The sequence below is a fragment of the Falco naumanni genome, chromosome 5, assembly GCF_017639655.2.
Source record: "Falco naumanni isolate bFalNau1 chromosome 5, bFalNau1.pat, whole genome shotgun sequence".
NCBI lineage: Eukaryota > Metazoa > Chordata > Aves > Falconiformes > Falconidae > Falco > Falco naumanni.
Window position 1 is genome coordinate 55934966 of NC_054058.1, and position 25204 is coordinate 55960169.

Here is a 25204-nt window from a genome sequence, read left to right on the forward strand (position 1 = left end):
AATTTCATGATCTGAGGGCTCCCAGTTGATGCTCCTGGATGGCAAACTCAGATGTATTTTTGGAGTTCAGCAGACAGGAATCTCTTGAATCACAACAGAGTATCCACGAGCAATGAATATCTAAAAAAATCTGAGACTGGGGGATGCCCCCCTGATCCCACTCAGATTCAAAGATGAGCTTTAAAGGGGATGTCTGGCGTGGGGCAACACTAAGAAATGTAGCAAGTCTTATTTAATTCTGGAAGCTGGCATTAATATAACCCTTCAGTGTATAAATGGTACCTGCCAGAATGTTCTGAAAATTGTTTTCAGAGTAGGATTTCAAATAGCCATTTAAAGGATGGGGACTCATATGTGCATACTTTTTATTAAGTGAAAACTTGCTACAGTGTCAAGACACAAAGCAGTAAGAGACAGTGCAAATGATCTCTCCTTGTTCATTGTGACTATTTGCTTTTTAATGCTTTGGATTTTTTCTCCACTGAATGCAGCAAGATTTAGTTCAAATTTATGAACAGACTTTTCCCCATAGACTAAAGAAGTAATGACTTCTTTAGTGTCATGTCAGATTATTTGCTAAGAGTCATGAATTATCATGGTGCATTAGAAGGTAAAATCATAGGGTTGTCAAAGCACGTTTTCCTTTTACTGTGCATTCTTGGGTTTTGAGGTGGAATTTAAAGTGAGACATGATGGAGAAAAAGCTGGTCCCCAAAGTTGATCTAAGATTTCAAAGTATTTTTCAAACTATGATTTAAAATCTTCATGACAGAGTAATTTTTGACTGAATCTCGAGGCCTTGTGTTCATCTGTTTTTTAATGTTAAACAATCTTTTTTTGCAAGTGTTGTAGATTTCTAAATCTATACAGATGTTCATTTATTTTTATATTTTTCACTCATGACTTTCATGGATGGAATCCTTCTTGTTGTTAGAGTTAACAATTTTACTGTTGACTTAAAATTGAAGATTAACTTTCACTTGTATTCTCTGCAGCAGTATTGATTAAGGGGAGGGAAGAGAACCAAGCAGGTGGGAACCTTAAACCTGGCTACACTGTGGAGATTAGCAAATCACTTAGTCCCAATTTTTCAAAAGGGTCCTCTAATTCTCAGCACTTGACCACCTAGCTCTAGAAAAACAATCTTATTTCATCTGAGCAGCAAATAGCATTTTTGAAAATCAAGGCTTACTTATTCGGAGCTGGACATGCAGAAAGTCATTCATAATCAGGATGCATCTAACCCTCAGTATTTGTTCCTCAGTCTTTACAAAGCAGTGTTTCCTTAACTGAATTCAAAAAGGAATGGAAATATAAGACACCATACAGGAATTCAGCATGTATAATACAGACTGTAAAAAGACAAGGAAATTTCAGAGTCACACTTGCTGAATACAGTATTAAATTTGTATTTTCAGAATAGACTAGGGCACTCAGACATCCAGTTTCACTTACACAAATATAGTATTAATGTGAAATGATGTTTCGTAAGAAAAAAGTATCTTAAAGCACTGATTCAAATGTATCACTGCATAACATCCTTAAGCACTTCAGTAAGCTAATGCTTTATATTTTTTAAATTAGCATGAATGCCTCTGACCCCTCTCCTGCCTCCCTTTTATAGGCCATGTGTTTTCAGCCTGCCACGTAGAAGAGTTATTTCATTATCTGTGAATTAAGCTGTAGAAAGAATACCATTATTTAAAGTTAACTCACACAAAAACTGAAAACAACTGTTTCAAGACTCTATGTTTGCATGAGACTTGCAGCTGGTTTTAAAAATCATAGAAGTTTTATTTATATGTGTCTGTCTTTTTATAGATATTACTTGACACAGTAATGTAGGTATTCCAGAAATGGAGAAGTGTCAGGGAACCATGCCAGGACAGAGGGAGAGTCCATGCTTCTGTGTGTGATTGGGTCAATTTTGTAAGTAGGTAGGTGGTGAAGAGGGCCATTCTTTGTAGGGTAGTCCTGTGGGCAACAGGCCTTCTGGATCATACACCCAAAGGCTGCGCTGCCATTCAGCGAGACCTGGGCAGGCTGGAGGGTTGGGCAGAGAAGAACCTAATGAAGTTCAACAAAGGCAAGTGTAGGGTCCTGCACCTGGGGAGGGACAGCCCCAGGCACCAGCACAGGCTGGGGGCTGACCTGCTGGGAGGCAGCTCTGCGGAGAAGGCCCTGGGAGCCCTGGTGGACAGCAAGCCGCCCATGAGCCAGCAGTGTGCCCGTGTGGCCACGAAGGCCAGTGGGATCCTGGGGGGCATTAGGGGGAGCGTGGCCGGCAGGTGGAGGGAGGTGATCCTGCCCCTCTGCTCTGCCCTGGTGAGGCTGCGTCTGGAGTGCTGGGTCCAGTTCTGGGCTCCCCAGTTCAAGAGAGACAGGGAACTACTGGAGAGGGTCCAGTGTAGGCTGCAAAGATGATGGGGTGACTGGAGCATCTCCCTAATGAGGAAAGGCTGAGAAAGCTGGGGCTGTTTAGCCTGGAGAAGACTGAGAGGTGATCTTACAAATTTCTTAAGGGCAAGTGTTAAGAGGATGGGGTCAGGCTCTTTTGAGTGGAGCCCAGCAACAGGACAAGGGGCAACGGGCACAAACTGAAACACAGCAAGTTCCATATGAATATGAGAAAAGACTTCTTTCAGGGTGACAGAGCACTAGAACAAGCTGCCCAGAGAGGCTGTGGAGTGTCCTCTGGAGACGTTCAAAACCCACCTGGATGCAATCCTGTGCAACTTGCTGTAGGTGAACGTGCTTTAGCAGGGGCTGGACTAGATCACTTCTAGAGATCTTCCAACCCCAACCATTCTGTGATCATACATGGAAAGGAGTCATGAAACAATGTGAAAAAGGATCAGGTGTCTTTTAGCTTAGACCAAAAGGAAATGTTGTATATTGATGTATTTTATTATATATCACTTTTTCTAAACATATGTACAACCAACCTTCACTACTGTTTTGAAGGGTATCCCTATGCTGCTGCCAGCTTCTCAGAAGTTGGGCAAACTATCTGCTGCTGTGCCTAGACTGGTACGTTATATTTAGTGTAATATTGGGCATTTCTATGTTGCACTTTGGTCTGGAGTGCAACAGACTCAATTACTTAACTTGAAATGGTAGAATCCACCAGCCTTTGCACCAGCACTTACTGCTTTTGCCTCTCCTTTAACCTGCATGCCAGTACTCTGAAGTGGCAGCAAGATATCCGTAGTGTCCTCTAGTTTAGTTAGTGTGACATCAGCCCAAAGCAAAACAAAGGAGAAACTGGAATAAAATATGGTTACAAAATTAAAGAGGGGGCAAATGGAAACACAAGAGTCAGCAAAATTGATTTTATTTTTTGAAAACAAACCTTATCAAACAAACTTAATTATTTGATGAAAACATATACTAGCTAATAGGGGTGAACATGAAGAAATACAACTATGTGACATTTTGTTAAAAAAAAAAGCAAGCTACATAATAAAATAGCTAATATTAACCTGTTAACTGCTAACCAGTGCAAACCAGTTTAAAACAGATCCTAGAAATGCTTGCTTTCCTCACTGAATGGCGCAATTTCTGGTGGACTTCAGGAGAGGTCAACACTAAACATGGTACAGCTTCGTATTGTCATCCATGACTGCAAGAAAGCATGTAACTACCGTATGATAGAACTTGCAGGAAAGGCACACGCCTGCGGTGTTGAACCGAAGCAAAGCCTGAGCAGCCCTCTGAACTGCCAGGGTACGGTACAGGGAGGTGCGGTGGTTTTAGAAGAGGGCTTGCTGGAAAAGGGTTTGTCAGTTGTACATGATTAGTTATACAGCTTTGGGGGCAGCTGGGTGAAACTGAATACAATGCGCTGAAGATCTGATTTTATGGTTTGATTGTTTTGTGATCAGGGTCATGTCAGCACACAGAATTGTCACCCAATTTATTAAAAGGAGCGGCTTCTGCAGCAGGGTACCGATGTATGGGTGCAAACCATGGCGGGGCAGGGCTCAGCCGTCCCCACGTCCCGCGCCTTTCTCCCGCTCCCGAGAGGTCACGCCGCACTAACCAGCTCTCTGCACGCCCAACGCACAGGCGCCGGTGCGTTACCTGTAACTCACGCTCTGGGCTCCGGCCGCCGGCAAGGCCTGCACCTCCCCAGGCAGCACCGGCGCCACGGCCGGCAGGAGACCGGGGCCGCGGCCCCGCAGACAACACCGCGCAGAGCCGCATCGCCTCATCCGCCGTCTGCTTCCGCGCCAGGCGCGGGGCTAGCGGCCGGCCGGGCGGAGGGATCCCGCGGGAGGGCCCGGCGGCAGCGCCATGGCGGTATGCGACCCGTGGCTGGGGCCGGTGGTGGAGCTGTGGGGGGTGCTGCTGCCTCCGCGGCGGGGGGCGGCGGCGGCGGGCTCGGAGGAGGAGACCGAGGAGGAGGAGACCGAGGAGGAGTCGCGCTTAGCGGAGGCCGCGCTCCTGGAGGCTTCTGGGCCGCAGGCGGCGGCCGCGCTGCCCCCGCGCCGAGCCGGTGAGGGGCGGCGGGGCCGGGCGGTGGCGGGCAGCCCCGGGGCCCTCCCCTGAGCGCGGGTTGGGGCTCGGCGCGGGGCGCCGTTTGACGCTAGGGAGCCGCAGCCGGCCTCCGGGCGGGCCCGGCCCTCAGAGGGGACGGGGGCGGCTCGGCCGGGGGCCCGTGGTTGGTGTCGGGCCGCGCCGCGCCGCTGCGGGGGGCTCGGGGCTGCGCGCCTGCGGTGTTTTCCAAGAAATGAAACCGAAACGCGCTCCTTCTCCGGTTACCGAAGTAACTACAAGTAAAAGGAAAGTGATCCGAAGTAGGTGATAGATCTTACACAGGTAGTATCAGGGTAGTGCAGTATGGCCGCAGTATTGCAACAGTGAGAAGTTTTCCAGTTAACTTTACACAAAAAAAGTTTTTTTCTACCTTTTATGATATGTAGGAGTGTTGATACTTGACACTACAGATTCCCCACTGCCTACTTAGCACTTAAAAAGCAGGTGATGATGGAGAGACGCCTAGCAGGAGAATATCCGGAAATTGTTTTTAAAATGGCTAAATTGAGCTAGGTAACAAGGGGAAAATAAATAGAGAAGTTGTTACAGGCCTAAGGCTGCTGGTGCTCTGGTTTGGAGAGAAAGCACCTGCTAAACGCAGGTGCTTGCTTTGTTCTGGTGGAGTCATTTAGTCCCTAATCATGGGTCGAGGAATGGTGTATTAACGTTTGTGAGGGAAAGAGGATGGAAGAGGAGGCAAACCAGGTTATCCAAAATCCTAAGAGTTAGTTAGGTTAATCACATATAATTTTGGTGGTTTCAGTTGTGAGAAGTCTTTGATACATGAATGTATCCAAAGAGAATGCAGGCACCGCGATGCAGTGCTTTGTGGTAAAACTTTGAAATGGAATTGCAAACTTGACTTGGCATAAATGATGCAATATTAAACCATATACCAGTGTGTTTAATTGTCTCAATAAACAGCAATACACAAGTTCAACTTTCTAGCTCTGACACTTACAGAAGCAGTTTTAGTGGTTGTTTCTGAGGTTGGTTTTGCTTTTGTTTTTAAATACTACTGGAAAGATACTCGTTGCTTTAGTTTCACTACTGCAACTTATACAAAAGACAAAATGAGCTTTGAAAAAACAAAACTTTTAATCAAACCAAACTTCTAATCTTTGTCAGTTAACAGTGGTTTTCTTTTTCTTTTTATTGATTCAGTTGTTATACAGGAAGATGGCTCCAAAAAAGAGTATGAAGTAGTTGGACGTTTTCCATTAGTTGACCCTTGGTGGAGAGTTAATGTTAAAGCTAAAAAAATGGGGTCAAAGTACTTTGTGCAAGGATATCCGTCATATTTTCTGCGGACTGATATAGAAGAAAACAACCGACAAGTGTTTTCACTCTTTCTTAAGGAATGTGCTGTTCCTGAGGATTTTAAAGAAAAGTTTCTTACTTGGCTTCCTATGGAGTCTATGCTGAGTTTTAGAAATCTTGAAGAAAAACTAAAACAGTTCCAAGCTTCACGCTTACAGATGGGTAATAAACAAAGAGACACCAAGGATTATGACATCTTCTACTATGTTTCAAAATCATGTAGGTATATCCTTTGCTATTTTGATTGTTTTATAAGCCACTGAGTTTTCTTTCAGATACTATGTTCAAGCTAACATGTCTTTATATGAACTGTATATTCAAATGAATTCTGGACATGCAAAGATTCTTCTGGTTTTTTTTAAATTTGAGGACAGTGGGACAGCTGACCAATTAAAGATAGGCATACAGTTAGAAACATACAAAGATTTTCCTGAATTCTGTAGGCTTATTAAGTAGAATTATCTGTGCCAAGGATGCAGAGACACTGGTACTGGCTTCCTGTAGCTTATTTGGGTATAACAAGGATTGTTAAAAAATGGCTTCAGCACTGCTTAAATATGTTGGTATAACTTTTTGTGACAAATACATGTTCAGAAGTAGTATAGCTGCTTCTTTGTAGTGCAGGGGAACAGCAAATGAGCTCAGTCCAAATCAGCTGCACCAATTAGGCTATTGAATTGTATTTGTACCCTGCCAATCAGTAGATTGGCGTGGCTGGGGAGCAGGTTGTGGAAACACTGGAGTGTCCCCACTCGGAGATAGTTCAGGACTGCTGAGCATCCTGTTGTGGACTGTGGTGGTGTGACTACATGAGTGTTAGATACTGGATCAGGAGTATGCTTTTGAAGCAAACAGTGAAAAGATTGGAGGAGCACAAGAAACTGGGAGGGGACACAGCCAGGGCGGCTGACCAGAGCTAGCCAAAGGGGGTATTCCATACCTTAGAATGTCATTCTGAGTATATGAAACAGGGGAGAGTTGGCTGCGGCCTGCAATCACTTCTTGGGAACTGGCTGGGCACTGGTCAGCAGGTGGTGAGCAGTTGTATTGTGCATCACTTTTTTCCCTTTGGAGTTTATTCCTCTCTCCTTCTCTCTCCTTTCCATTATTATTATAATAATATGTTATTTCAGTTATTAAATTGTTCTTATCTCAACCCTCAATTTTTTTTACCTTTTTGCTCCAATTCCCTTCCCTATCCTGCTGTGTTGCCAACTGTTGCTAAATCATAACAAACAAACAATTAAAAATTCTGTGTTTTTTCTTGCCAAAAGATAAAACTTCTGAAATTTGTTTCATGTTGTTTTGAAATTTTATTTTAAAGCAAGATACGGAGCAAATCAGTTTCATTATACCCCTTTTGCTGATCTCAAGACTGATAGAAACAGGGAAGGTGATAGCTTAGCTTGTTTGGGGTCATTGAGAAAGCCAGTGGAAAGCACTTATTCCTAAGTTCCCGTACTGATCTGCCACTACAGATTTAGAAGCCTCTATTCTTATTTTGGATTTTAAACATTCTTTTGTACATCTGTATGAAAATAATCTTTAGGTAAGAGGCAGGTGTGGTGAGGTCTGAACTGACATTCTACAAAATGCAGTTTTGCATGCAGTTTATGTATGTATATGCATGTATATGAGTATGCAGTTTAAAAATGTATAACATGTATTTTCCAAATTAGTACATTTAGTTACAGTTTTTATGTAATCTGTTTTTTCCTGTGGCAGTTCAGAGAAAACGGACTTAAAAGAATTCAAAAAGGATTAAAAAGAATAAGAAACTGGAAGAAATTTAGATATTTTGGATGTATGGGAGGCAGAAGGATAAAAGCCAGAGCCAATTTAAATTGCCTTTATGAATATCTTTGTGTATTGCCTAAAACTTTCTTGGTTTATGGTGGTTACAGTTGCAGGTAAGGCGGTATTGGTAGCTCTGACTTATCCGATGATACTGGAGTTCTTGCCAGTTCTTCTGCCACGCCATTTTTGCTCTCTGTTGAATATGGTGTGTTGGCAAAGAAAGACTGAAGAAAACATAGGAGCGGATGATGAGGAAGAACATTTTCAAGACAAGATGCTAACACAATTGGATGAGATACTAAAGAATGAGCCATGGAAGCTTGGATTCAGCAGGGTAAGTAATGTTAAGCAGGGTGAAAAATGGGGTGCTTGTTACCTTTGAGCTTCATTAGACTACAGTGCTGTTTTGGTTATGTTTGGTTTATTAACTGGGCATTTGTCAGAGGTAAGCAAGCTTACATCATTTGGAAACGGATGATGTACTGGGTTTTTTTTCCAGCTGGTCTGCAGTAAATTAATCTCAGAGGATTTTAAAAGTGGTTTTGTTACAACCATTTGTTTGTTCTTTTCTACAAGGAACAGAAAACAAGATACTTGAGGTAATTGGGTCAAAAGTAAGAAAGCTAATTTACAACATTCGACTGTCCTGTTCAATTTTATACCAGCAAATGAGTTTTTCTGTTATTAATATATAAAACAGTATCTATGCTTTGATAGTAAGGTAGGTAAGTTACTCTGTAAGAGGCCATCTGATCTGATGGTTCTCTGTTTTTTATAATGGGATTTGTGGTTGCTGCTTACCTTCCTGTTTTCCTTTGCTATGATTTCGGTGCAGCTTTGCTGCTGCAGCTCACCGTAGCACTCCCGTACCTCAGATAGGAGCTATAGCTTAATAGTTCAGAGACGTGATAATTAATGCCTCTGTTTCAGCCCCCCATTGCTTTTACTGACAGATGTTCTGACTTGTCTTCTAAGACCTCCAATTTCAGACATTTGTCTAGCAAACATATTCCAGTGTTTCACATCCTTTTGTTTAAAAAGCTTTTCCTGATGTCAAATTTGTCTGTTTCTTGATGCGATATAGACTTGTTGCTCTGTCGTTTCTTGTACTATGGACTTGCATTCTCACTGCAGCTTCTTATTGCTTGAAGACTCTCTTAGGTTTTTCTCTTAAGACTCAGCAATTCCACGTCATTTTTCTTTCCCTCAGTAGTTCACATTTTTGTGCATTTCAGTCTTCTACTGTTTTGTGGTAGTCTCTGTAAAGGTTGTGTGTTTCTTGAAGTAGCATGTTCAGAATTGCCTATAGTATTGTGATAAATGTCTTTCCTGTTCTCTGCTTCTACAGTTTTTGTGCCTTTACTTGAATATGTGCTAATTAGTTGTGTACAAGTTTTCCTTCATACGCAATTTCTGTGCCAGGTTTTTGATTTTTTGAAGTTTCTATTTTATACACAAGAGTGACCGAGAGGAATTATCATGCCATCTTACTTTTAAATATCCTGCTTTCATGTTGCTTGAAAAGCATTATAAGTTTGTGAATTACAAAAATTTATATATTTTTTCATAGACTTCCACCCTCTGAATTGCAATTTGTATTTATTAGGAGCAATGTTATTCAGCAAGACACTAGCATCTTCTGAAATAAATATATCTTTTGCTTTTATTCTTTCTGGGGAGAAGATTACTTATAGGGAACTGAACCTTTCTTACTGTGAGGCTACGTGGGCTGCCTTCTGTCGGTGTGAACATCTCCTCTGGAAGATTCCTGACTTGCAGAAGAATGCATTAATTCTGTATGATCAACTCAAGAAGCAGTGCAGAGAAATGGGACACACTTACGAAGATCAAGATGAATTAGCTCGTTTTGTATCTAGACATATGTCCATTGAACATGTTTGGCAATCTCTTGAATTTTTGAAAGATCAGAATGTGGTGATTAGGGAGAAAAAACTAGTGTTTCTACCTCATCTTTACAAATCTGAAAAAGACATTGCAATGTATATAGGTGACCTTCTGTTAAACCACTCATGGAAACTGGATGTCGATGTGAGAAAGGTACTTAGTGCTTCTGAAACATCAGGAGAAATGGTAGATAACAAAATTAATGTTACCCAGGCTCATGAAATGGAAAATCTGAAGGAAAATAGTCCAGACAATCATAACTGTGAAAATCACTTTCCTGAAAAGGAAGTGGGGTTCATGTGTGGTGGCCAAGGTAGAACAGAGTTAGACTCAGATCAGGTAATTGCTATGGAGAAGATTTGTTCTAATCCTGTTACAATCATAAGTGGAAAAGGAGGCTGTGGGAAGAGTACAATAGTTAGCTGCCTTTTTCGTTACTTAAAGCAGATGGAAAAAGAAGTAGAAGCTGCTTCTAAGGACTTTGAAGAAGACCTGGATGCATCTGAGGACTGGAATATCTTTGATAATCATTGGGAGTCAGAGAATATGTACACAAAAAAACTTTTGAATGTACTATTTACTGCACCTACAGGGAGGGCAGCAAGCCTTTTGAGTGAAAAAACTAAGCTTCCTGCGTATACGCTGCATCAGGTAAGGAATATTTTCTTTAAACTGTTCTGAAGGACCTTCTGACACTATCCATTCTTGTTTTTGTTTTTTAAAAAAAACCAAACCAACCCCCCTTGTTACTGAACTTCCCTTATGAAATGTGTAGCTGTTAATGATAATGCTTAGGTACAGCTTGTCAGCGTTTGAAAATCAGCGTTAGATTTTGGGGAATCATAAATCAATCATTTGAAATACATTACTTGCTGTAACTTTGGTGGTTTTTTTCTACTGACACACATCTCAAATTTGTTCCTTTCATGGGCATCTAGTCTTACTAGCTCAGTTTTTTTGGTGTTTTGGTTTTTTTTAGTTACAACAGAAATACTTTCTAGATGGCATAGCTCTTTTCTAGTGTCTTGTTGCCTAGCAGTCATGCTAATAACTGCACATACATGAAGAGATCAGTAGGTGGGGTTGAATAATGAGATAGAATTCATTCACAGAGTATTTTCTTGATTACTGTTAAATATTGTGTCTTTTGAGGAAAAATGTAGAAAGCAAACTTAGTTTTAAAAAAACTTGTTTAAAACTAAGTTAATAAACTTAGGTCAAGTCTGTTTTCCTAGATAGCGGAAAGTACCAAGAAGACATTGGAGGTGTGGAATAATCTGTATAAATCAAAACTACAATAACATCAAAAGTACCGTGGTCTTATTTTATCTTTGGGGACTGGATAGTTGCCTGTTCCCCTTTGTCATGCAATGTTGGGGACTTATTAATGTCAGTGAGGTGTAGTAGAAGATGTTTTGTTACTGAGCAATGTAACGGCTGACCTTAGATCTTTAAGGGTCCCTGCAGAAATAAAAAGATGCATTTGTGCTTTTACATCGGTATTGATAATTTCAGCTAGAAATGTATTCACCAAGGAGGAAAATAAGACTGGTTGAGTCTTCTGGGTCTTTACATATTTAAGTTCAGAATTTCAGATCATAGCTCTAAATACAACATTAGAAGATACCACACTCTGGCTACCTTTATAAGACAGTTGTTTACCATTGATTAGTGTCAGAGTTTGATTTATTTCTATTTGTTTCTAGATCATCTATAGTTTTAAATTGTGGAGGCAGAGTGAACAAATACAGCCATGGAAGTTTGCTACTGTGACGGTTCTGATTGTGGATGAAGGAAGTTTGGTGTCTGTACATATTCTTAGTTTAGTTTTAAAAATCTTGTGTGAGCATGCTCAGCTTGCAAAACTTATTATTCTAGGTAAGTGAAATGGCAAGTTTAGCATGCGACAATATTAATAATACACAATATACAGTGTAAGTATCGGAGCTGCCGCTGGTGTGACTGAGTCACTTAAAAACCCCAGAACGTTGCATAGTTCTGTACTTGGATATTTTTGTTTATTCATAAGGTCAGATGAGACAGACAGTTTTCCATCTCAGCTGACAGTATGAAAGTATCATTATTTCTGTTTAACAGTGTTTTGTCTGACTTTGAAAGTATTATGACTTCCATTTTGTAGCTTACTACGTCTTGCAACTGGAAAACTTTTCTGATTTCCTTGCATTTAAAGAAGCTTTCTTACGAGTTTGCTTTTTGGCATGCCATTATGGCATTTGTTTTTAAATACTTAGCTTTCAAAATGTGTTTGAATAAGATGCAATCACTGTCAGTGTTTATCATGCATAGTGATTTGCACTTGCTAGTAAAGCATTACTGAGTGAGGAATATGAAAAATTAAAACTACACTATGGCCTGATTCTCCAAACAAAGTTTCTTAGATTCTTTGAAGTTTTATTTCAGGTGAGTTGTATTGAGGATGCATGTTACAATGTAGAGGGTTGAGTATTTATTAATTACAGTGTTTCTTTTTTTCAAGATAGTTTTTAACAGATGATCTGTTACTGTTTCTCACAAATAATTGCCATTCTGTTTAGGTGATACTAGACAGCTACCAAGCATAGACCCAGGAAACATGTTAGCTGATATTTTTGAGGGTCTAAGATCAAGAGGCTTTTCTGTGGAACTGCGAACTAATCACAGAGCTGAATCTCAACTAATCGTAGATAATGCATCAAGGTAAGATTTCCTTAGGTATATAAGAAGCATTCTGGCAGTAGGCCTGGTCCTTTACCTGCAAAATAGTAGTGCGTCAGGATTTGAATTGGTAGTACTGCTTCTGTTACAGTTTCTTATTCAAAATCAGTAACACTGGTTTTAATAACAAACGAACAACCCTCCAAAACAACAACAAACCCCCACAGATTTTTCCAGTGGTATATGTATTGAACAAGAAAATGTGTGTGTGCTGAAATACTCCTGAATTTTATGGGACACATTTCAATATCAAACACTCTCTGTTGCTCTCAAGTGAGTTGTGTATGCACAAATAACTTTACGCTTTCTAAAACGACTTACAGTTGCTTTTCTAAAACAAAATTTTTAAAGACACTGCTTTAAAGACATTGATTTTTTTAAAAAAGTGTGACAACAGCTAAACGAGGCCAAACTACACTAAGAGTTTAGATGTCAAGGACCATTAAATCATAGTGTCTTTTTTTTTTTTCTGTATTAATGCCTAGAACTTTAGTTTCTAGCATTTGCATTACTTTTGGTCTGGAAATAATCCTGTTTGCTGTCAGCGTATGATTTCTTCCTTAAACCTCAAACAAAAAAATCTAGGTCTTAGTGCACAAGGCCTTTTGCCTTTTCATGTTGATTGGGATTGAGAGTATTCTGAACACTTCCAAGATGTCCAGAACTGCTAAGTGTTTTACAAGCACTGTCACTTTCTTTTTTTGGTAAGACTTCTGTGTTATTCCAGTCTCTCCTATGAGAAGAGCTTCTATGGGTAATACTTGGTATAAAGTTTTAGAGAATGAATTATCAGTTTTTTTTAATGTGAAATTGTTATGCTCAAGAGACAGAGTTTCTGGTGCATGTAGTGTAGATGACCAGAAACTTATAAATGGTGAACTTCAGGCACATGCAGGTGATGATATACTGGAACCCTTTAACTGGAAATAATTTTTCTTTTCTGTTTAACCTTCACTGTTCCGATGAAGAATATCTCACCGGAAGCTTCCTGAATTTGATGAGGTCTTGAAAGTTTCTGGTTGGAATGAAGAAATGACAATGCCAAGCCCGGAGAAGAAATTCATTCTTATTGCTTTGCCTGCTGGAGGGGGTTGTGACGGTATGTGTGTACAGTTTTGTGGTGTTGATCTTCCTTTTGGTAAAGCATAGACTATTTAGCTGGAACTAACATTCTTGGAAGATTTTAATCCGCTTTTGTTTTAGTATAAATAGTTTACCTTTTGCCTTCTGTAAGTGCACACAGCAACACCCTTAAGTGCAAAGGATATGGTGTAGAGCTCCAGCTCACCAGTTATGTTTTGAAACAGGGGTGATACAGCTTCCACCAGTGTAATCAAATGTGATTGTCTTTCTGTGTTGTGGCTGGAGCTGTCAAACCTTAAATGATAAATTTTTTCAGAGGTGAATCATTTGAATAAACAGCAACTGTAACAGGACGGTGTGTTGGATAGGAATGTGCTCCCAACTCTAAAATCAAGTTAAGAAAATGGAAACAGAGGGAATGCAAGTATTTCCTTTAAAATGTTTTGAGGTCAGAGTTAGGGCCATTGGTTTTGACCTTTATTGGGTAAGTGGATTGAGTGGCCTCTTGCTTTGTATGTGTCAAAAATCTTCAAGGGGGATGTGGAAAAAAAACACCAAAACAAATATTATTGCCTTACCTTACTATAGTAACTTACTCAGCAAATAGAATACTAAAAATGTTTTTTTTCTGTGAGATCTAAATATATAGGTCTGTGGCTTAAAAATCTTGTATCTTTACCTCTTTAACGTGCCATATTAGAACCATATTTTACATGAAATACTCTCTATGCAGCTGTTTAACACAGAGAAGTAAGAATTTTTCTCCTTCCATATCACTCTTGTCTCTCAGATGTTAATAGTGGGATAACTGCATGATACTTTTTGGGGGGAGTATATATGTGGGTGTTATGTGATGTGGGTTTTTTTTGGGGTGTGTGTGTTTTTGTTGTTTCAAACAAGTTGAAATGTCATTGAAGCAAGAAATAAGCAAAGGCAGTTTCATATTGAATTATGTTTTTCTTTCTTAAATTGTTTGTTCTGCACATTTTTATGCCTTACCTTTTGTGTCTTCTAAAACAGACTTGCAAACTGCCATAAAGACTTTACTTAAAAAAGGACCAGGACTGCAGGATGCCAAACAATCGCAGTTCATTGCTTTCAGAAGGTAACAGAGCGTGCAGGCAGACATTAAAAAAATTCTTGCTAGCAGCCACAACCTAAAAATTGCTGAATGTGTTGAAATGAAGAGACTAGTGGCAGTATCATGAAGTTGCCAGAGAGAACAGGCCTGGTGTCTCTTCCTGTAATTTCTGGTTGCCCTCAGTCTTTTCCTCTGTGGAGAGTTGCTTCATTTGTCTATAAGCTTAATGTTATTTTGCACCATGATTTCTGCCTTTGTGTTCACGTTCATCTGTACTGTTCATGTTCATCTGTACTGTTTATGTTAAAGAAACAAAGGATGGACTTAAGTGGTCAGGTTTTCTAGTAGATGCTCTGAGATGAGAGCCTGCGCTCTGGTGTTTGCTAACAGTGCAGTGGTCCTTCAGAAGCAAAATGTGAGGGCTTGACTGCAGAAGGAACCCGCAAAATACCAAGAAATGTTCATACTCAAACGTATCCCATCCTGGCAGAAGTGAACTCCACAGTGTGTGATAAGCTAGCATCTCTACATGCTTCTGTCACAAGTAAAGATTGACCAAATGACAGAAGACACTTGCATTTTGACCATGTGACAAGGGCCAGCTTTAGTCGTGTAATCTGATGTGCTCCTGCTGGGCACTGGTGAATGCCTACAGTTTGGAGATTTGGAAGTACAGTACTCTTCATTTAAGAAGGACTGGGGTGTAGGGCTCTAACACACTTTGAAAAAAGATTGGAAAGGTTAGCGGTCACTGATAATGTGAACCATCACAGGAGCGTGAATAATATGGATGGCCTCACAGAAACACTGAAGGGATAAATGTAACGTCCAGTAGCACCAGTAGTCCATAAACTTAAACTTCTGCACAAAAGGGTACTTAAGAAAAAACTCTTCCACTTTTATTTGTGAAGAGCCTTTTCTCAGCAATTAACGCCCACTGTTTACAGGTTACTAGTGTGCAAATAAGTGATATGTAAATTTTGGCTACTTCACCTGTTTGCTGTGAATGCTGAGTAACTCTGAAATAATGTTTTTTTTCTTTCCAGTCTGCATTCAGATACAGTATTGTTGTTAAAGAATTCCGTATAAGATTTTTCTAGAATTTATTTATAGGTACTTAATTTGCATTTAAAAGTTAAAATTCCAGGTCTTTAAAAAGCAAATACATTCACAGACAGAAAATAATATATCCAGGCTTTAGTTTTTCTTTGGTTTTCTTCTTTACCTTAAAAACAAATCCAGCTAATCTAGGCATGCATCATAAACATATTTGCCTCACTTTCTATGGTATTTAGATAAAACTGTTCCTTTACTGCTCTTACTTCCTAAACTCTGAATCAGTGATTTGTTTTTAATTATTGGTGGAAGATCATCATAGCTAAAATGGGCTTTTCACATTATTTATAGATTAATGCTAATGTCACTACATTGCATGTAGTTGTATGTTTTATAGCTCATGATTTTGTTTGTGTTCTTGTTTTGTATGATTTAGGCAAGACTGCAATCTAATAAATGAACTTTGTTGCCAACACTATTCAAATCATCTAAGCAGGTAAGCCAATGTGTTGAAATTTTTCCTGTGAACAATCTCATTTTGTTTTTGAAAGAGTTACAGTCAGGCCAATGACCTAAAATAAGATTGTAAAACTTGTAATGTTTAATCTAGATCTGATTATGTATGTTATAAATAAATTAAATAATATTAAACTGTTTGCTGTTCATTTAAATTGTCATTACGTGAATTCCAAGATTTTGATTTATTGTTTAATATTTAAAGTTGGCATAAAAGCAACTTGGAAAAACCCCCTCAAGGTTAATTATTTTTTGTCACTGTATTATTTCTGAATAGATTCTGAAATACTTTTGGAGCAGGATTTTAATGCTACTACATGCTACTGTTTTTTACTAAAGGGTTTTACAAAAGTTCAAGAAACTTTTGTTTAAATGTGAATTCTCTTAACTGTTTTGAACATTATTAAGGTTTTTAATCTGGCCCAAGTACAGAGAGGGGCAACAGAAGAAATACTGAGAGATGGCAAATGCATGCTTTGTAAATACATTTCTCCCTCTTTCTCTGACGTAGAGATCATAACAACCGACTTATATTTCAAATTGATGACAAGATTTCCTGCACACGAAATACATATCTCAAGGATCTGTTGCCAGACAGTGGTTTCAGAGAGGATCCTAATCACCATGAATGCAGAAGTGGAGAAATCACCTTCACTACAGAGACTGCTGAGGAGGACAAACGACTATGCAATGGAGATATATTTTTCATAACAGGGGTAAGTCCTTGCTGCAAGAACTTGCACAAAATCCTGCAGTGGTAACTGATTCAGCCCTTGTGAATTCCCAGAACAATTCACACTTCATAATTTTAGTCCATCATATATACTTAGTTCTTCTGCTGAACTGTCATGTGAAAGGCAGGAAAGAAGCAGACTCACGGTAGCAAATTAAAAAAAAATAATCTCTGGGCATTTTTGTAAAATATGTTTCAGTTCATCTGCTAGTGTCCAGTGTTAAGTATTCTGTAAATACTCAAATGTATTGTAATTGAAATGGATAATGTTTTGGATATAGGTAGAAACAGTCTTAAGTAAAGAATGAAGCTAGTGTTACAGCTTGAGCACTCCTCTGGAACAAAAGTAAGCTGACCAAAAAATACAGCCACAAGAAACTTACTTTTTTTTTCTGGGTTCAGTGAATTGAGTTGACTCAGCAGAGGGTCCAGTGGAAGTTATCAGTATTTGTGCATCCGAAAAGGGGGACTGTACAGGGTTGGTGGGACAGAGTAGGCTCTTCTCTATTTGTGGGAACAAATTGCTAAATGGCCTCACAGCCTCACTGATATATTTTGCTGTGCCCTAGGATAATCATAAGTTTTCTGGGGATTTTAAACTGCCTTTCAGCACTTTTTTTACTAAACAGAAGGGGTTAGGGCTAGCCCTTTACAACAACATTACTTTTCTTGAAGGTGGTCAGTGAAAGACTTCTGGGTTCAGTGTGTGTTGAAACTATTTCACTTTGTTGACATTGCAGCTATTGTAATTACAAGGAAAGCTAGACTACAGGCACCCACAGACATACAGACATTGATCAAACTGCTGATACAAGCTTACTGCTGAGTGTTCTTGTGCTATTTCTTTAGGATGTAGAAATTGATAAACAGCGCTTATTGACCATCAGCAGCACATGTGGCTCCACATTCACTGTGAAGTATAAGGCACTGAGGAAGCTATGTCACATAAAACATGCATGGGCCAGAACTATTCACACATTTCAGGTAAAAATAAAGAAGCTATGAGCTGATAGAACTTTCACATAGCTTTATCTTGCTAATGCACTGTACTTTCATGTGAAAGTCAGAAGCTCTCTTGGAACTGAAATTCCTTGAGTGCAGAACAGAAAATATTCTTGAGTGTCCCCAGTTCTCTCTAACTTCTTTGTTCTTGTCTTTTTTTCTTCTTTTTTTTTGGTAAACTACTTTTTTGAGATCTTACTTTGATAAGGTGTTCTTAAATATGTTTCAGGGTTCTGAGGAAAAAACTGTTGTCTATGTGGTTGGCAATCCTGGCCGTCAGCACTGGCAGCATGTGTACACAGCTGTGACCAGAGGACGCTGCCGTGTCTATGTTGTAGCTGAAGAGCTGCACCTCAGGAGAGCAGTCACTAACAAGAGCATGCCCAGAAAAACTCGCTTACAGAGGTTTTTGAGAGAGGCAATGGCAGGAACAAGCAACTGTCCCAAACAAACTTCCTCTCCCCTCTCAAAGAGCTGGCAAAGTCAAGAGCTTGAGACTCAGTCTGTTTCTGTAACTCAAGTTGCTCTTGACCCATCTGAACCTCTAAGTGAGTTGATTAAACAGGAAGGGTCAGCAGTTATCAATAAAGAAGATCAGATGGGCAGTTTGCAGCAAAGTCCATGTAAAAGGCAACAAACTCTTGCAGAGAATTCTGAGGATGCTGTGAAAATACCCTCTGTAAGTATCTCCTTGTGGAGAAAGTTTCTTTTAAACTTTTGTGCTCACTTTCACCACCGTAAGTCACCTGGATACTGTTATGATTCATTTATTAGTATTTATTTAATAATTTTCAAGATGACCAGTAACTGGTGAAGCAGTCATGTTTGGCAGATGTTTTCCCGGACTAATAGGGAAAAATTAGTTACAATGTCAGTAGCAATAAATGTATTTTTCTTGTTAGTCATTGGCGTGATCGATTAGCTAGCTTAGCCTATATTAGCTTATTCTTTGTGTACAGAAGTCAGTTTTTAGGAGCTGACCTGCTGTGAAAGATTTATGTAAAATTCAATTGCTGCAGTTGATCTTTATACAAACATGTTTAACAGATGCATTTTTCATTACATCTAATTTCTGAGCTCTGTCATGGGGAAAGAAGATGTAACATGATGTTACTGTATTTTAGTTCTGGTTCAAACTCTGATAACATTTTTGTTTTGTTTTGACAGACAACAGTACAAGATTCCCCACTTGGGTCTTTCAGGCTTAAGAATCTAACTTTGGGACAACCAACTCCTAGGAAGCTTTTCAAAAGTTAACAGGCAATTAACTGTCATTATGAACCTTTCTTGAATCCGTTTCGTTCAGGATTTTTGGAACAGAGAAGCTGGGTATGCAGATGATTTTCAAAGGTTCTCCTGTATTTGCTTGTTCTATGAAGAAGCAGCTTGTTTTAAAGTGAAACTTTTATATTTTCAGTGATCTGTTTTTAGTAGGAGATTCTTCGGGGTGTCATCAAAAAATCACATCATTCTTTTGTTTTGGTGAAGAATGAACTTGCAGGTCTTACAGAATCCATATGTTCCCTTAAAAACGCATGTGAATTCTGATTTTAAAGGCTCTAGTTATCCATACCAAGATTTATCAGTCTCCTAATGCTACAGAATTGATGAGAGGCTTTTACTGCTGTGCCAAAACTGCAATTTGCTTGAGTTAAAAAATAGTTCTCAAAGGGGACATTAGATTTTTCTAATGTGGCAGATTTATGGGTGTGAAGCTTTGAGAGATTATGGACTTTCATCTTGTAATAAATAGAACAAGAAAGTGGCAATCAGTGACACAGAAAATTTTCCCCACTTCATATGTGAAAGAGATGTAGACTTGCCATTGCTGGTTTAGCTAATAGTTATATGCTGGTAATGATCTTGGTAAGAAAAGCAAAATTCCAAGCCAGAGTTCAAATAACATTCTACTTTTTAAATTTTTTTTGGTGTACTGTGTGACCTGTGGCATTGCAATTTTTGAGATTAATCAAACGTGAGACAAATTGTACTAAAATTTGGACAGCTTGCTTCTCTTTTTTTTTAACACATGTGTCATGAGTGAGTGGTTTAGGTTGCTTAAGGAATCACCATCAAAGGTATTGGTGAGAGAGTTTTAGTATGAATTTGTGGGATTGCAACTTCATAAAGTTCAGTGGAAAGGTTCACTTTATTACTTATTGCATAGACAAACCACACAAAGAAGAATCAAATTAAAATTAAGCTGGAATGATTTACACAGAGACCAAGGATGTGAAAGGGTAAGGGAGACCTTCCTGTTGAGTCACGAGGGTCAGAGTGAACCCCCTTGCTTTCTGAACTCTTAATAGAGCTTAGGTGCAGCTAGATCCAATCTTCGTCTCAGACTTGGACAACAGTTTATATCTAAAGGATGTCTAAGTTTTATTGACAGTTTTAAGTTTGATCGCAAGATTTTAGCAGCACTTAATTGTTGGCTAATTTATCATTTACAAAGTAGATCAATAGGGTTTATTGCAATCATGACAGTAATTTGATTATGGATCTGAGGTGGTAACATTCGTTCTATACTTGCTATGAGGTATTTAAATCGATTCACGCATGCATGCAGACAGACACAAAGGAACAGGGGTGTGTGTGTGTGTATATATATATATATATAAAAATAAATGTACAAAGGTGTACCTGTTAAAAGTTCCCCTGACGTTCAGTGGAATATTAGTGCTGAATGCTTTTGCCTGTCTCCACAGGCAAAGGGTTAAGCCTCAAGGAGCCGGGGTACCAGGCTCCATCGTCAGCTTTCAGCAGTGGTCCTCCTGACTTCAAAATCTTTCTGTTTGCAAGCTCTAAGTGGTGTCCCACTCAGAGGGGAGATGCTGTTTTAAGCTCTCCTGGACTGCAGCAGGCTGCAAAGAGCCTCACTTAGCACTCCTTTTTATAGGGTTGGAGATGGTTTGCTTTAGTCAACAATAAATTTCTGTCCTACCCACAATCAGTCAGTAATCACTGGAATTTTCAAAATTCCAGTGATGGTGGTACTGTACCACTCAGATTCAGATAAGGAATGCTTCAGGGCTGTCAGAGGGTGTTATGATTTGGATAAAGAATGTTTCTGGTACAGTCAATGCTGTTCTCCACCTCAGCCATGCAAGAGGTGCCGGTATGGTGCAGGGATGCTTAACTGCCCAACTTGTCTGTTGTGGTTTAAAGCCAGCTGGTGACTGAGCGCTGTGTTAGGGGCTCACTCATTCTTTCTCTGTACCCCCCAGTTCCTGGTAGGATAGGAAGGAGAATTGGAAAAAGGTAAAACTCATGGGTTAAGAACAAGTTAATAATTGAACTAAAATATAATTAAAATAATAACAACAACAACAATTGTGACAAAGAGGAATTAAACCGAAAGGGGAAAAAAAAAAAAAAGAAAAAAACACCAAAGCCCAAGTGATGCACAATACAGTTACTGAGTGAAGCCCAGCGAGTCCCTGAGCAGTGATCAGTGGCTCATGTCATACTAAGCGTGATGTTTTATGGTATGGAATATCCCTTTAGCTAGTGTGGGTCCACTGTCCTAGCTCTGCTCCCTCCTGGCTTCTTGGGCAGCTGCTCGCTGGCAGAGCATGGGAAACTTGAAAAGCCCTGAACTGGGTAAGCATGACTTAGCAACAACTATTCTCAACTATTGTCAACGTTATCCTCGTACTAAATTCAAAACACTGTATGAGCTACTGGGAAGACAATTAACCCCGTCTCGGCCAGACCCAGGACATTCTTACACAGAGGCCAAGGCCTAATGAGGATTCCTGAGACTGTAGAGCAGCCAAGATGCACCACTACAATATGGCAGGTAAAAGTGTACTACAAATATAAACACTGTATTTTTTTGCTAAAACTGTGTACAGAATACGGAAAAAATACAAAGTAGAAGATTTTTAATGTCTTTAAATCTCACTGTTTATTTCATTTTATACAGTTTTTCCATACAAATATTTGCAACAGTTTGAATTTCAAAAAACCATAACATAGACGATAAATATCATGCTATTAAAGTATTAAATTTGTACAAAAATACTTTACAGTTTAATACTTATTTGTTACAAATAAAAATACATATTTAAGTGACTCATGAACTTTTTTTTTTTACATGATTCAGCATTGAATGTCATTCTGAGCTTTTCTGGCAGTGCTGAAATAGAAATCAGAGATTCTTGCATGTGCAGGGCAGGTGAGCTTGTTCATGTATTGGAAATGGCAACAGGGAAACAGTTAAACAGTTTAAATCGACCAGAAACAACTCTGTAAGGTGATTGCTTAGGTATGGAGACTCTACAAATGTACAAATCCAGTATCTTTATATTCACCAATAACAATAATTACCAATAACAACTTGAATACCGGAATAAACCAAAGCAGCTGCTGGTGAGTGTATAAAGCAAATGGCAGTATTTTATTGCTTGAGGGGAGAGGAGAGGAGAGAATTTGTGTGATGTGTTTGTAAAATATATTTACAATTTTGAATTCTAAAAACGTGTTGCAGGGGGAAAACAAAACATATTAAATGGGACTTTTGCCCTTCAAGAAACTGTTTAAAAAGCTGACGACATGTGATAGTACAAGTTTACAGGTTTATGCATCATTAAAGAGCTTTTGTATCAGTCTTCCACTGACATAGTTTAAAAAAAGCCATTTTCTTCTAAAACCTTTATTTCTAATTTGTCTGAGCTCATTTCAGTTTTACTTTTGTTGGTAATCCTCTTCCAGAGGTTTTTATCCCACTAAAAAAGTCTCTGCTTAAAAATCCTCATTGGTTGGCAAGACGTACCGTTAAATAACTTCATTGCATAGGGAGTAACATATGTTCTAAAAAAATTTACTAAAGTGGGGGAGTAATGTTCACCACATACCAGCATTCCATCAAAACTATGCTTTGTCTGAAGAGTGCACCCTTCTTGCCAGCAGAATACAGGTCCCCAAAATCACAGGTCTAGCCCTTTAACAAGAAAACCGGGCGCAGCATACCACTCTTGTCCAGACAGCATTGTTCTCAACCACACAAGCCGGCCACCAGCCTGTTGGCAGAGGTTAACTTCATGCTTTTCCCTCAAACAGCAGCTGCTTGAGGGAGACAACATTTAAATCACGTGTAACACATCTTCCCCCATTTCTTACCTAGGGGAAAAAAGGCCCTTAATGATTTTTCATACTGTTGCTAATGTTAGATTGTTTAGAATGGAATGACTTTACTTAATGAAGAATTAAAACTTTTTCAAAAGTGATGATGAATTAATACAAGCCTTGAGACAGACAGACAGACTGACCTGTGCTTTTTAGTGCTATATAGCATCTGAGCATCAATCTCAGAGAAATCTTAAAGGGATTTAGCACCATAATTGTCTTTAGTTACTGAACGTCCCACTAAAATGATTTTCTGCTATAATGTATTTGTAGGTTCCCGTGTCTCTGTATTAATGTTAGCGTGTCCGCTCTGGTGAAGGAAGGCATTATTCTGATCACTCCACTCCCCGCTTACTGAAGTCTGTTCTGAGCTTACTTTCTGAGATGCCAGGGGGTTTCTGCTAATAACCAGTTCCAGCTTATTGCCCGATTCTGCGATGAGAGGCACAACTAGACAGCAGTCAAAGTCTCTGGTGCGAACGTGGTTTACCTGAACATTTAGAAGATTCATGTTTATTAACCATTTTAGGAGAAAGAAATGAGATCACAAGAGAAAGATTCATCCTTGAGACTATGGAACCTCATTTAAACATTCCAGGTAGAGAATCGACCGATACAAGACTATTTAACCATGGTGTCTGGTCTGAAAACACCAGTTAAGTTTTTTACTCACTGTTTAACAGCATGTAGCGTATTTACACTGGTGATAGCTATTGGCAGCTGTCACAATGCCCACTCTACAAATGACATTTAACAGCACATAGTTTTTCTGTGTTTCATGATGTTCATTAACTTAAATGCAATAGATCACATCTAAAATTTCAGTTCGGGTCTTCTCTGGTTTTAATTAATATGTATCTAAATTTTTGTAAATTATTTTATTGGGCTAATTGACGTCAGTCAACAACTTGGATTAAGCACAGCACTCAAATCTGTATCAAGAACAGCAAAAATTACACATCTGTCTGTAAATGCCTTGGGAAGTTCCAGCTTTCCAGTGAGCATTTGTATATCTCCTTCGGAGTTCTGAAATACCTCACATTTTGAAAGAATTTGTTTATATAAATATGACTGCACAGAAAAAACTAGCCTTAGTGCCACTGCATAAAAGCCCAAGTCACCGTGAAGTGCTGCCTTCTCTTACTGAGGCTCCAAGCAAAGTACAGGGCCTGTGGCGCAGAGAAATTATGATCATTTGTCCTTCCCCATCCCCCTAAAAATATCTTTTCCCAGCAGAAATACAGAACAGTACTGCTCATAATTTCAATTATAATAAGCAATATAAATAATAAGGCTGTTCCAAATAAGTGAAGAAAACACTTCATGCAGTTTTTCTACAATCATGTCTGTGTAGACAGATATCCAAACACCCTCTAGTGTGGTTACAAATCTCTTTACAAAGTAATCTGGGTGTTACGTGCCTTCACGCTAAGCCTATGTAGTGCCAGAAACATTACCTGTAGAAGTCTATCGTATGGTTTTAAACCTCCCAGATCGCCAGGGCCAGCTGGTCGAATGTTTTTAACGTACACTCCTTTTTCCAATAAACCATCTGAGACACTGAACCCAAAGTCTTCTCCATCAGAGTCCTTGTACAAAGTTACCTGTGGAGGTGATGTGATGTGATGAGAAGGAAAAAAAATAAAAGTTTGTCCACACATATTAGGCAGGCTTTCTTCCTAGGATGGTTTTAGTGTTGTTTTTTGGGGATTTTTTTTTTCCACATTAGAGAGATCACTTACCTACTGTTTGGTACTTACAGTATTGGAGTTGTCCCCCTTTTGACATTTTAATCATCTTCTCAGAAGCCACCTTATTCTTCAGTAATAAACAACCCTTTTCACTTCTGCTTCCCAGCTGGAAATCTGTGGTATTTAGCCCACCTTTTGTGGTGTAATTTGAGTCTTTTAGTTTTTTGTTACCCTGTTCTCTAGTTGTTAGGCTTTGAGTACAAGATTAGGTTTAGTTTTGCTTCAGGGATGGAGCCTCAACCAAGCAATTGGTGTCACGTCTTCCAAGACTTCCAGAGGGTATAAGCACCACTGGCACTGCAATCCCTAGCCAGCATGGTTTTGGCCGGGCAGTGGTTCACCCGGTAAAGCCTGATCTCAGAAGTGCTCAGGATAAGCTACAGTGCAGTCTGTTAAGAAAGTATGACTAAGGGTCCTTCTGGAAGAGCTTGCAGGCAGCGTTCTTACAGTTACATAGCCATGAGATGGTCATTCAAAAGCAGAAAATACAAGTAAAACTGTTAGGAAAAGGTTTTTCAGGTGTTCCGAGAACAAGTCCTCGCAGGTAGTTTTGTGAATTTAGTTATTTGGTAGAAA

At 39.3% G+C, this 25204-nt stretch overlaps 2 protein-coding genes across 17 annotated transcripts in view; one reads left to right on the top strand and one right to left on the bottom strand.

The window, feature by feature from the left end:
- The window catches only part of HELB (DNA helicase B), a 60144-nt gene extending 39034 nt beyond the window's left edge, over positions 1-21110 (top strand). For 2 of the 6 annotated variants that reach the window (XM_040595948.1, XM_040595949.1), the window contains 12 exons: positions 5704-6078; positions 7764-7990; positions 9340-10212; positions 11268-11439; positions 12117-12258; positions 13245-13375; positions 14380-14464; positions 15933-15992; positions 16524-16728; positions 17595-17729; positions 17977-18426; positions 18915-21110. In XM_040595948.1, coding sequence (XP_040451882.1) covers positions 5802-6078; positions 7764-7990; positions 9340-10212; positions 11268-11439; positions 12117-12258; positions 13245-13375; positions 14380-14464; positions 15933-15992; positions 16524-16728; positions 17595-17729; positions 17977-18426; positions 18915-19004 — 2847 coding nt within the window. In that variant the 5' untranslated portion in view covers positions 5704-5801 and the 3' untranslated portion in view covers positions 19005-21110. Of the gene's footprint in view, positions 1-4260; positions 4499-5703; positions 6079-7763; positions 7991-9339; positions 10213-11267; positions 11440-12116; positions 12259-13244; positions 13376-14379; positions 14465-15932; positions 15993-16523; positions 16729-17594; positions 17730-17976; positions 18427-18914 lie in introns of those variants that run through there. The other 4 variants (XM_040595946.1, XM_040595945.1, XM_040595951.1 and 1 more) reach the window with 4 other exon arrangements.
- A 521-nt stretch (positions 21111-21631) lies between these two features.
- GRIP1 (glutamate receptor interacting protein 1) overlaps positions 21632-25204 on the bottom strand; it is a 328611-nt gene continuing 325038 nt past the window's right edge. For all 11 annotated transcript variants that reach the window (XM_040595938.1, XM_040595939.1, XM_040595944.1 and 8 more), the window contains 2 exons: positions 24335-24481; positions 21632-23367 (listed from right to left, as the gene is read on the bottom strand). In XM_040595938.1, coding sequence (XP_040451872.1) covers positions 23134-23367; positions 24335-24481 — 381 coding nt within the window. In that variant the 3' untranslated portion in view covers positions 21632-23133. The remainder of the gene's footprint in view (positions 23368-24334; positions 24482-25204) is intronic.